The 13,157-nt window shown below is 41.6% G+C and overlaps 1 gene segment (V, D, J or C); it reads left to right on the top strand.

The window, feature by feature from the left end:
* Nucleotides 1-1,963: 1,963 nt before the first annotated feature.
* On the top strand, nucleotides 1,964-12,064 carry LOC115363698 (immunoglobulin heavy constant mu-like). The segment is given in 7 exon segments: nucleotides 1,964-2,160; nucleotides 5,201-5,391; nucleotides 6,077-6,142; nucleotides 6,568-6,867; nucleotides 10,442-10,714; nucleotides 10,893-11,198; nucleotides 11,500-12,064. Coding segments are annotated over 7 exon segments (1,686 nt in total).
* Nucleotides 12,065-13,157: the final 1,093 nt, after the last annotated feature.

Genomic DNA, 13,157 nt, shown 5'->3' with positions numbered 1-13,157 from the left:
CAGATGGTAATGAATATGAACTATACAGATGGAATTGAGGTATACAGATGATTGTAATAGATAAAGAAAGTTAGCATGAAACCACGAAACCAAGAACCAAGTGGCAGAACCCGACACCCGGTACTGGGATCCAGGAACTCTCAGACATGATTCGGCCTCTTATGGAATCACCACTTCCCCTCCAGTCTGAAAAACAGTGTGAATGTGTATTAACCTAGGATGTAATATGTAAATAATAAATAAACAGTTAAGGTGCTGGGTAATGTATAATAATAAACAGTTAAGGTGCCGAGTAGTGGAGTGTTAAAAACAGAACTATACAGCAGACAGTTGTGAGTCTCTGTCTGACAGATGTGATTTGTTGTACAGTCAGATGGCTTGTGGCAGGAATGATTTCCTGTATCTGTCCCTTCGACAGCGGAGCTGTAACAGTCTGTTGGAGAAGGAGCTCCGCTGTCTGTCCAGTGTGTGGTGGAGAGGGTGGTCAGGGTTATCCATGATGGATAGCAGTTTGTTCAGTGTCCTCCTCTCCACCACAGCCTCCACGGTATCCAGTTTGCAGCCAATCACGGAGCCAGCCTTCCTGATCAGTTTGTTGAGTCTGTTGGTGTCGCTGGCTCCGATGCTGCTCCCCCAACAAACCACGGCGAAGAAGAGTACGCTGGCCACAACAGACTGGTAGAACATCTCCAACATCTTGCTGCACACGTTGAAGGATCTTAGCTTCCTCAGGAAGTAGAGTCTTCAACTCTTCTAGGAAGGCTTTCCACAAGGTTTAGGAGTGTGTTTATGGGAATTTCTGACCATTCTTCCAGAAGTGCATTTGTGAGGTCAGACACTGATGTTGGTCGAGAAGGCCTGGCTCTCAGTCTCCGCTCTAATTCATCACAAAGGTGTTCTATCTGGTCGAGGTCAGGACTCTGACTGTGCAGGCCAGTCAAGTTCTTCCACACCAAACTTGCTCATCCATGTCTTTATGGACCTTGCTTTGTGCACTGGTGCGCAGTCATGTTAGAACAAGAAGGTGCTATCTCCAAACTGTTCCCACAAAGTTGGGAGCATGAAATTGTCCAAAATGTCTTGGTATGTGCTTGGTATGAGTTCCTTTCACTGGAACTAAGGGGCTGAGCCCAACTCCCGAAAAACAAGCCCAGACCATGATCCTCCCTCCACCAAACTTTCCACTTGGCACAGTGCAGTCAGACAAGTATAGTTCTCCTGGAAACCGCCAAACCCAGACTCGTCCATCAGATTGCCAGATGAAGAAGCGTGATTGGTCACTCCAGAGAACACGTCTCCACTGCTCTAGAGTCCAGTGGCGGCGATGCTTTAGACCGCTGCATCTGACGCTTTGCATTGCGCTTGGTGATGTTGAGGATTGCATCGCTGCTTTTTGCAGATGATGTGGTCCTAATGGCATCATCAGTATGTGACCTTCAGCACTTACTAGACCGGTTCTCAGCCGAGTGTGAAGCAGCTGAGATGAGAATCAGCACCTCTAAATCTGAGGCCATGGCTCTCAGCAGGAAACTGGTGGAATGTCCACTGCAGGTCAGGAATGAGTTCTTACCCCAAGTGAAGGAGTTTAAGTATCTCGGGGTCTTGTTCACGAGTGAGGGAACATTGGAACGTGAGATTTGCCGGAGAATCGGAGCAGAAGGGGCGGTATTGCGTTCGCTGCACTGCACTGTTGTGACGAAAGGAGAGCTGAGCCAGAAGGCAAAGTTCTTGATCTACCGGTCAGTCTTCATTCCCAACCTCACCTATGGTCATGAGCGATGGGTCATGACCGAAAGAACAAGATCGGATACAAGTGTCGGAAATGGGTTTTCTCAGGAGGGTGGCTGGCCTCTCCCTTAGGGATAGGGTGAGAAGTTCAGTCATCCATGAGAGACTCGGAGTAGAGCCGCTGCTCCTTTGTGTGGAAAGGAGCCAGCTGAAGTGGTTCGGGCATCTGGTAAGGATGCCACCAGGGCACCTCCTAAGGGAGGTTTTCCTGGCACGTCCAGCTGGGAGGAAGCCACGGGGCACGTCTAGGACCAGGTGGGGAGATTATATCTCCACACTGGCCTGGGAGCACCTCAGTATCCCCCAGTCAGACCTGGTTGATGTTGCTAGGGAAAGGGAAGTTTGGGGTCCCCTGCTGAAACTGCTTCCTCCGTGACCCGGCTTCGGATAAGCGGTTGAGGATGAGATGAGATAAGGCTTGGATGCAGCTGCTCGGCCATGGAAACCCATTCCATGAAGCTCTCTACTCACTGTTCTTGAGCTAATCTGAAGATCACATGAAGTTTGGAGGTCTGTAGCCATTGACTCTGCAGAAAGTTGGCGACCTCTGCGCACTATGTACCTCAGCATCCGCTGACCCCGCTCGGTGATTTTACGTGGCCTACCACTTGGTGGCTGAGTTGCTGTCGTTCCCAGTGGCTTCCACTTTGTTATAGTACCACTAACAGCTAATTGTGGAATATTTAATAGCGAGGAAATTTCATGACTGGACTTATTGCACAGGTTGCATCCTATTACATTACTATTACAGCACCACGCTGGAATTCACTGAGCTCCTGAGAGCGACCCATTCTTTCACAAATGTTTGTAGAAGTAGTCTGCATGCCTAGGTGCTTGATTTTATACACCTGTGGCCATGGTAGTGATCGGAACACCTGAATTCAGTGATTTGGATAGCTCAGTGAATACTTTTTGCAATATAGTGTACATTTCCCCTTGATCCTATATCTTTTTCAGATGAAGAAACATTGAAATGAAGAGGAGTGAATGGATGCATGACATACATACAGTTCTACTTCATATTTCACAGCTCCTCCTAGAAAATTCCTTTTGTGTGCACAATTTAAATTTAATTGAGCTGCTGTATTTGTCATTTAAAAAGAGAAATATTGGCTTTGTAAAAAAAAAAAAAAAGTAAGCATAATCTCTAGCCATTTGCACTTCTGTCAGTCAGAATGTAAAATTTAGTTGTAATATTTGGCAGGTTTATTCGTCTTCACAAATAATGATGACACCATTCCAAAATGCATTTCCTGTGCTTCATGTAATTTTATGAAAACATAATCGTTTTCATCAACCTGTTCTCTTTATATTGTTGCAGTGTTACAATATGTGTGGCATATAATGTTTTTGTCTTTTTCTTTAACCAGCTTTTGTATATGTAGGTCTGTGTTTTTGCAGTTTTGAATGTAAAACATGGCTTATTTTACAGTAAACTTCCTGTCATGCTTGTGATTTATTGTCTTGGGGTTTTTTGTTATTGCTAGGATTGTTTGTGTTTGACTTGTAGGTGTAACCTTGTATTATAAAAACACTAACTGCATGATAAGTGTGATATACACACTAAGCTTTGGAGGATTTTGAGCTGTCATATGAGGTAGGGCCAGGGGCGCCGCCAGGAATTTTGGGCCCCATGAAAAAAAATATATATTTATTTAATCAATGATGGTTTAATAATTTTATATTAGTTTTTACCTATTTTCTGGGGCCCTTGGAATTGTCCTAACTTTCCCCCCATATACGGCACCCCTGGGTAGGGCACAAGTCAGTGAACATGTAAAACAAGTTAGTATCACTTCTGTTAAAAGTTGAGCTAAAAGGGACTTTCAGTTTCCTGTGGTTTCCAAAGAAATCGTCTTTAGAGAGTCACTCCCCCCTCTCTCTGTACCTCTGGGACCACACCTGGGAGAGTGAAACTTTCTAGAAACTGTCAGAGTTGCAAATAACCTTCCTCGAAGAAGACAGACACCTTTTTTGGGTGCAGTGGACTAAAATATTGTGTTTTGTGTAAACAGCCAAAACTGTACACTGATCACACACCAGAACAAACAAAACACAAAACAGCCCACAAATCCCCTGAAAAGCTGCTGTGTTGTGAAAGGCTTCATGCTTTTTACTTTACTTAAAGAACATTTCCATACACAGGAGTATTTATGATCTCTGTGGTGTTTTTTTTTTTGTTTTGTTTGTTTGTTTTTTTGTTTGTTTGTTTTGGTATGAGCTCATAAATTAAACAAACAAACAAATTACCAAAAAGACATTCAATAAATCTAGTGTGTACAAGGGATGGTCTAAAAGTAACAGCAGCCAAATACAGTAAAAAACAACTTCAAGGACTAATACACAACCTTTTTTCCCAGCAAACAGGTCACATCTGAACAGAAAGCCTTAAGTGAAGGACCAGTTACAGAAGATGAAATGTCTGTGGCCCTTAACTCCTCTAAAGCTTTTAAAAGCCAAAGCAAACAGGGAATACCAGCTGGATTCTATCAAACTTTTCATCTCCACGATAAAGATCATATGTTGGCATGTTTTAATTGTTTGTATATGAAAAGGGAGCCAGCAAAAACTCAACAAGAAGGGCTGATTTCACTCATTTTAAAACAGGAACACAGCACGGAATATAAAAACTTGCAAGATCAGTCAGGATTTGTGAAGGGGGGAAGTCTAAATGATAACATTAGAAAGACTTTAAAGATAATAGAGTTGTATGATAGAATACAAGAACCTGGTACAGTTTTTATTGTAGATCTCAAAAAGGCCAGCTGGGACCGTTTTACACTGATGATGACATTTCTGTTTATTTGTTTTTTTTCATACGTGTGTGTGTGTGTGTGTGTGTGTGTGTGTGTGTGTGTGTGTGTGTGTGTGTTTGTGTGTGGGTGGGTTGGTGGGTGGTTGTGTGTGTATCATTTTGTCTTACATTATCTGTGTTGATGATTGTGGTGTGTGCATATATTATATGTGTATATGTTACAATATTTGTTTGGGGTGAATTAGATTGTTTCTTTTGGTCATGACTCATGTGATTTCCATGAATTTTTTTTTTTTTTTTTTTTTTTTTAAGGGAATGAATTGAGTCTAATGAGCTCTATCCTTTACTGGTAGAATATCCTGGTACAATCTGGACAATTTTAGAGTTGGTCTAATTGATACAGAGGTTATGAGGAGCCAAGTGTTGGTAAGTTCTCATTTTTTTAGGAGTGTTTGATGTTTCACTGAACATTTGTACCCTCTACCCTCTTGCTTGTCACTGCTGTTAGTTTCCAGAAGCCCTCCAGTGCTGTGCTCCTCAGTGAGACAGCTGAGTTGAAATGGGATGTGATCGTGAAAATACAAAGTTAGTGTGGCATTTGTAGCAGTTATAATTCCTATTTTTGCTGCTATGAAAACTCTCCTGCACCCTCAGCAGATGTCGTCACAGCATCCTCAGCGTTTGCAACCTTCTTATAGATGTTATAAGCATTCTGGGAGACAGGGCAGTCAGCAGCCAGACACTGGACCTGCTCCACCAGCTGCCCCTTCAGCCTGAGGGCTCAAGGAGAGGATGGGGGTCTGCAGCGCTCTCCTCCTGCCACAGGGCAGCGCCTTTGCTGTGGAGATGTAAAGTTTCAGTTTAACTTGGTTTGATCCAAGAAGTGAGGGTGACCACACTACACACACACACACACACACACACACACACACACACACACACACTCACTGCAGACTGTTTTGGGATAGCTTTGTGCAACTGTGTCCTGATCAGGTGTTGCCAAACTCGTCCTTGTAATAAAAGACTTTCAGCTCTTCGAGGAAAATGCTGCAGTCCCAGCTGAAAATGTGGAACACGTTTGGTTAACAGTATCGGTGCAGTGCTTTCAGTATCGACTGACTTTGTGCCCCATGTGCTGGTACATTTATTTTTAGCCTGTATTACTTCTTCGATCACTAATGGTGCAACAATTTCATCTCAAGACCAAACTGACTCGTTTTACTGAGGGTGCAGTTAACAAATCTGGAGTTACAAACATATCATTTGTGGGTGCTGTTTGTAAATATGTGCAGATTCACAGACTGTACTTGTAGCTTTTCTATTTCTCAGTGTTCCCTGATAGAGTCATGGAGCAAGAAAGGAAAGGGCAAGATCCTCAGTATCAGACAAGATCTTAGACAAAATGCTGTAATATTAGGGCATTTGGTCATTCAAATGGATATTACAATATTATTCTCTATTAAAAGTAAAGTTATAGACTTTTCAAACTAGTTATTGACTAGATGAAGCCTTTTGAAAATAAGCGATAAGTAGATTTAGCGCTGTGCTCCACTGCTTTTGACTCCTGGGGGAAGGGTACAACAGAAACTGTTTCATCAGGTAAGAATTATCAACTTAAATAACCAGGGAACTGAAACAAAAGGAACAGTAATTATTTCATAATCATTTAATGTCCATATTGTGATGTGGCTGCTATTACGGAAATGAATGGATGTTTACTTTTGTCAAACCCTCCACAAATGTCAAATAATGATGAGTTTTTAAAAATACTGTTGAATCTATTAATTGATCATAATTTACCAACAATATACTGACTGATAGCCAATAACTACTACAAAGTGCTATAAGTGAGAGACGTAAGTCTGTTCCTTTCCTTACCAACCTGTAAATAACTGGGATACGAAAGCTGCAACACAAAGCTGCCATGGGCTTCTCTTTGTTATCACTCATGTTAAAAAATTCTGTCATGTGCAATCAAACTTTTATTTCAGTATCCTTATGAGAAATATTTTTCTTTTTCTCAGACACACCAAAGGCCCCTACTGTGTTTCCTCTGGTACAATGTGGTTCTGAGACCAGTGACACGCTGACTGTCGGCGTCCTCGCCACCGGCTTCACGCCCGCCTCCCTGACCTTCAGCTGTGCCACTGCCAGCGGGACGAACCTGCCCGACTCTCTTCAGTACCCTGCAGTTCAGAAGGACTGCTACTATTCAGCGGTCAGCCAGATCCGAGTGAAGAGATCAGACTTGAAACAAAACATTAGCTGTACCGTGGACCATCCAGGATCAGGATCAAAAACCGTCTACATTACATTGCCAAAACGTAAGATTCACTTCAGCTTTTATGTACATACTTAGTCAATCCAGAAACTAATTAACTTGTTTGAAATTTGGTATACTTTTTAATAATTTGAGGCAATATAGAAATTTAAGTATTTTTAGTCACCGCAGTTTCAAGTAGGCTAAATCATAATAATAAGTCTTAACAGGTTTGGTTATTATTATTATTGTGATTATTATTCTATAGCATCAATTCTTGTGCATCTGTTGAAGATAGTTAGATGACCTAACCTCTATTAATTAATCATAATGTAATAATATCTTGTTAATTATTTGTACGTTTTCTTCTTTGTCTCCCCCCTGCTTTATAATTTAGTGACTTTATGTCCCTCCACAACCTTTTGTAACTTTAAGTGATTTCTTACTTCAGTTCTACATTCATGCAGTGCACATAAAAGTGAGCCAGATGTAATTTTTTTTTTTTTTTTTTTTAAAGTTATCTATAAAGGTACCATACTAATTTGTTATATGACACATGAAAATAGCATAAAAGCAGACACAAAGTACAGCATGATCATTCTAAATTGAATGTGGCTGCAGTTATTGCTAAATCAAACAGCTTCTCATATCTATAAATATTATCATGTGTCGAGTCAGTAGCAGGTACAGAGTTCGGTGGAGAGGCTTGAGCTTGCACTATGCAAATTGACTTATTGGCTCAGTCTAGTTTATTTCCTGCTCTTCTATGTTCTCTACACCTGGCTAATACATTTTATGGCAATATGTCCTACTTGCTTCCATCTACTTGCATAACCCGTGTTGTTTCCAATCTGCCTGCCTGTACTTTTACTGTCTTTCAATGAACGTTCACGGCTCAGAAAATGTCCAGGCAAAGGTTGATTTCCACTTGTTGGCTTGCCTGTACAGTCAGTGTCTATGCAGAAGAGAGTACTAAAGCTCTAGTCCTTGTAAAGGTCATTGACAGTGGTGTCATGGCACACATTCTGTGGCCTCAAATTCATTCTTTTTTGCACCACCTGGTGGCGGTTTGTGATATAAAACAATATTGACTTTTAAGTGTTTTCTGAGTGGTCAGTTCAGATCACATGACTCATAGGCTAGAAGTCAGCCAGGAAAAGTGAAACTTAAAGTGAAAATCTTTCCATGCGGTCAGACAGAGAGCTCCTCTCTTTGCTTGTAAGTTCATACTTTTTCAGTGTTTTGTGCAAATGGACATACATATAATTTGAAATTCGTGCTTTTGAGTTAAAACAAACTACACTGTGATTATTTAATTTGCTAAGCTTGCTAAGGGTAAAAGTTAAAAATGTAAGCCAAGCTAAATGTAGCTTCTTGTTGTAGCAGGTGCACATAAGCAATATAAATTCATTTGTGCTGTATATGTTTGTAACTAAAGCGATGTAACTTTGTGTTTATTTCAGTTTTACATAAAGAATGGAAAGAAGAGAAACTGTGTTCGACTCTCTCTGAATCCTGTCTGTAAGCTATCTGTCAGTGGTGCGTAGATGACACGCGTATCAGGGACATAATAAGTGGCGAGCTCTTTTTCTGTCTGACACTCACTGTGTGTTTGAGCAGTTCCATATGTACACGTTACAGTTTCATAAAGCTTCATGACAAGTCGGCCAAGGTTTATCTCAACTGCTGGACCTTGTTCATCTCTGCTTCTGCACATTTGTTATTCCCTGCTTCTGCATACATATATTTGTGTATGTTTGTTTTTCAGCCGTGTATCATAAGGAACCAACTCTTAGTGTTGGGCTCCTCTCCCGAGGATGAATCGAAGGGTTCCTTCTCCTGCTTTGCCATTGATTTTTCACCGGAACACATGAGATCAAATGGCTGAGAAATGGACAGGAAATCACCAACCCAATACCTGCTACTTATGGCAGACATACCGAAACTGCAACTGTTTACAGCACAGCCAGCTATCTCAAAGTTGAGGGAAGTGATTTGACTGATGGCGACACATTTACATGTGTGTTTGGAGGACCCAAGATAAATATGAACAAGTCTGTGACCTCTAAAGGTGAGTAAATTATCATTGTTGTTAATGCAATTCCAGTAGTCAAGGCTTCATAGTCATGAAAGTTTTGTAAATGCTCATTATTTCCTCCCACAGAAGGACCAGCACTTTGCACTGTTTGCCAACCTGAACTGGACATAAAAATCAAACCAATCTCAATGGAGGACATGTTTCTCAACAAAAACGCTGAGCTGATCTGCGAAGTCACTCCTAAAGAGAAAGTGTCTGTTGAGTGGCAGGACGAGAATGGACAAGCAATAGTTGCAAGCAGAAACCTGAGTGAGAGCAATGGGAAAAGCAAATTTGCCATAATTGACGTCCTGTACGAGGAGTGGAGCAAGGGGATAGAGTACAACTGTGTGGTTGAACATCCAGGTTTGTTCAGGCCTCAGACGAAATCTTATCAAAAGAGCGGTAAGCAAAGTTTCATTATTCTGCAAGTCTGTTTGAGTGCCGTTGACAGATCTATGTCCATGATGATCATGATGATCATGGATGTGGGTGAGTGTTGTTTATGAATGCTTCTTCTAGAAGAAATGTTGTATAACAGCTGCTCTGGTCTGTGCCAGGAGGGCCTAACTGTTCTGTCATGCTTGCAGGAGAAGTGCCTCAGCGTCCATCAGTTTTTCTGCTGCCTCCAGTAGAACAAATTCGAAATAACATGGTGACCCTGACTTGCTATGTGAAAGACTTCAAACCCAAAGAGATTGAGGTGTCTTGGCTTGTTGACGATGTGGCAGCAGATTCAAAAATGTATGCGTTTAATACCACAAACCTGGTAGAAAACAACGGAGTCTACTCTGTCTATGGCCAGCTATCGTTCAGCCTTGAGCAGTGGAACAGCAGTGAAGCGGTGTATAGCTGTGTAGTTTACCATGAATCCTTGATGGACACATCCCGAGTCATTATGAGGTCCACAGTGAGGAGAATGGCTGAGAAATCCAACATGGTCAACCTCAACATTGACCTCCCTCAAACTTGCAAGGCCTAGTATAATTTGTATTCATCAAAATGTTAGAACTAGTTACAAATTGTTGTATTTTGATCATTTTTGATATGAAAGCTCTGATCTATAATTCTTTGTTTTTTTCTTTTCAGGTCAAATGAAAAAAAAGAAAGAAAAAGGAATGTGGTGACTGTCTGTGTAAAAAGTTGTGAGAAGTCACCAAACAAAATCTGAGAGGTGCCTGAGGATGTAAATAGATATTTACATTTTCAGTGCCTTTCCTTTCCTGGCATGAGCAGGCTTCACAGCTGGGGTGTGTGATGCACCGTTGCTCAGTGTCATGTTTGACTTCTGTATTTCAGGAGCTTTTTTGGGACCTTGGTGTTACTTGGTGCTTCTGCTTGCTGCCTGTCGTGATCGCTCTTCCCTGTCCTGCTCTAACATCTGTGCAACACATCCTGCTCCATCTCCACCTGACTTTAAGAACCAGCCAGTGTAAAAGTACAACTCTGCCATCTAGCCAAAGTACAGGGATATTACACCTAGGGTTGAGACAGCAGAGCTGTTAATTGTTAGAATACAGTATAGGATTGTTCATGTCTGCTCTTTCTTCTCCCTGTCCAGCGGTAACTCCTTCTGCAGTGACTTTGCAGCCCGTGCCTAATGGAGACACCTACTCCCTAATATGTATGATTGAGGATTTGTCCTCAACAATTTCGTCAGTCACATGGAGAAAGAACGAGGAGGAAGTGACACAGGGCAAAATATCTACAGCTAGAGGCAGCGACTCACTTATCAGTGTCCTGAAAGTCGACAAGACGGAATGGGAGAGTAAATCTGTCTTCAGCTGTGAGGTTCCTCATCCTGGAGGGCCAATTACCAAGAAGACTTCCAGTGGTACAGTATTACTGACATTGTCACATGCACATGTCTCATATTGAGCTGATAGTGAGCAGGCAATGACATAAGATTCCTCTCTGCTCAGACATAACTGCTAAGAGTTCTGTTTTGGTTTGGTCTTCCAGTTTAGTGAATTCTTCTTACCCCCTTTTCTCTGTTCCTCTCCTTCATGTAGCTTTCATCACAGTGAAACTAAACCCTCCAATTGCAAAAAAGCTTTTCTCAAACAACGAAGTAGAGTTGGACTGCACCATCACAGGAGAGGACAAAAACATTGTATCTAAAACTATAATCACCTGGCAAATTAATGGAAACAATTATACCAACAGTATCACTGTCAAGAAAGACAGTGAGAAGAGTAAAACCAGCAAACTGCTCCTAAGCCTGCAGGACTGGACAACTGTAAAACAAGTTCGCTGTTCTGCTTACAAGGAAGAAGGCATGGTGCCAGTCACTCAAGATCTCACTGTCCACCATGAAGGTATGTTACCAAAAGCCGCAGAGAAAAGTCACTAATTTCAGCTGAAATCTTTTTCTCACTGTGTTGTGGAGAAATCTTGAACTCTCAAGGACAAGTCAACTTGATACACAAATGTGTCTTATTTATGCAGACGTATTTGACACATATTTGTCCGTGACACAAAGCACATTGAACTGCTTTGTTATGATATAGATGTAAACTTTGACTTGAGTTGACATAGTAATACAGGAACTGTCTTGTTTCATTCTATTTCAAAGCGCCAGCTAAATAGGTCTTATGGTAAATTCTATGTGTCTTTCAGGTGAAGCCACGATTAAACCTGTAGTCCACGTTCTCCGAGAAGAAGACATGCCTAAGGGAGAATCAGGCGATAAGGTCACTCTGGTGTGTCTGGTGTCCAGCACCTTGCAGTCTGACTACTATATCACCTGGAGTGAACAAGACAGAGGTCAGGTTTCAGACTTCCAAGATGGTATCGACTCCCCCCCACAAAAGACCCAGAATGGCTACTCCGTCACAAGTGTGTACACCACCAGCAAGAAGAAGTGGGACGACAAGGTCATTTTCACCTGCAAAGTCTGGCCCGCTGGTGCCAGCACCTTCATGAAGTCAGCAGGAGTTTCTAAAGCGCAGGGTAACACCGTTGTCTGTTGAGTGGAGTCAATTCAGCTTTAAATGTTGTGTTTTGCAGTGTGTTCCTCTGTGTGTCTGCGTGTACCCTGTGTTGTGGAAAGTGTGCCCTCTGCGGCAGCAGCAATCTGTGACTTTGTTAACATGACAGTCAGCGCGTCAGCTGAGTTTTGTTTGTCATCATATTGTGTGCTGTTACATTAGAGTCTCTTGTGCAAGTGAACGCCCTGTCTTTATCAAACTGTCTTGGCTTGCAAAGTGTGTTTCAATAAACGTGACTGCATAGAATCACCTTTGTTCTGTGTTCATGAATGAGTCCAAACATGAAAAAAGCAAGGAAGGGCAAATCAGCCCTTTTTACTAATAGTTGTCAGCAGACAAAAGTCTATTTCAAAACAACAACAACAAGAACAACAACAAAAAAAAAAAACAACATATTTGTTTTCTGTCCTGATGCCAGCAAATATTGATTGAAGGTTATGGGCTGTAAGCACACATAGATACATACTTTTATTTACAATAGCATGTATGTTATTTTAGTCTATGATGCAATATTTAGTAGTCTATGAGTAAATCCTAAAGGGGGAAAATTACTCTCCACATTTGGAGAGTAATTTTCCCCCTTTCCCCCTTCCCCAGTGTCATTACCAGGAATGACACTGGTATTGAAAGACAGTGGTCAAAATGTGCTAACTTTACAATGGGCACACATGTTGCTGCATACTCCCACACACACATACACACTCCAACACAAGCACCTATGTGTCATCTAACTGCCTGCCTTCTTCCACTCAGAAACCTCTCCAGGGTCAGGTGAGAGTTTTCCTCAGAGCTGCCAGCAGGGTGGTGTGGCATCCTGGACATTTTAGGGGTAAATGTTCATGGCAGAGTTCATCGTTTGTGTTACTGACTTTCAGTAAAAAAGAATTTCAGTAAAATCCTGTGTTTAACTCAGATTAATATTTTGTTGGTGAATACAGGTGGCCATTTCATATTGATTATCATTGCCAGGTGGATTTATTTTCAGTTGTTTACATTGTTTATTAAATAGATCTGAGTCATATCTATGGTAGAAGCACGAAGTAGCCTACTCATAATGGGCTTATTGAATTAAACTGAGTCTTGGTAGAAGCTGGAAGTAACAATGAAACAAAAACACAACAAAAATGGCTGTAAAGACAACAGATACGAAAGCCATTACTAAACTGTGTTTTTGATGTGATTGCAGAATAAAATCATCTGGCACCTGGATGTCATGAGCCTCTCATTCAGTGTGTAACAGTGGCATGGAGGAGGATGAGTTCAGCAGCCTGTGGTCCACAGCCTCCA

Source organism: Myripristis murdjan, chromosome 8 (genome assembly GCF_902150065.1).
Source record: "Myripristis murdjan chromosome 8, fMyrMur1.1, whole genome shotgun sequence".
NCBI lineage: Eukaryota > Metazoa > Chordata > Actinopteri > Holocentriformes > Holocentridae > Myripristis > Myripristis murdjan.
Note: the sequence above shows the minus strand (reverse complement) of the source record. Positions and strands in the feature narration are given on the sequence as shown.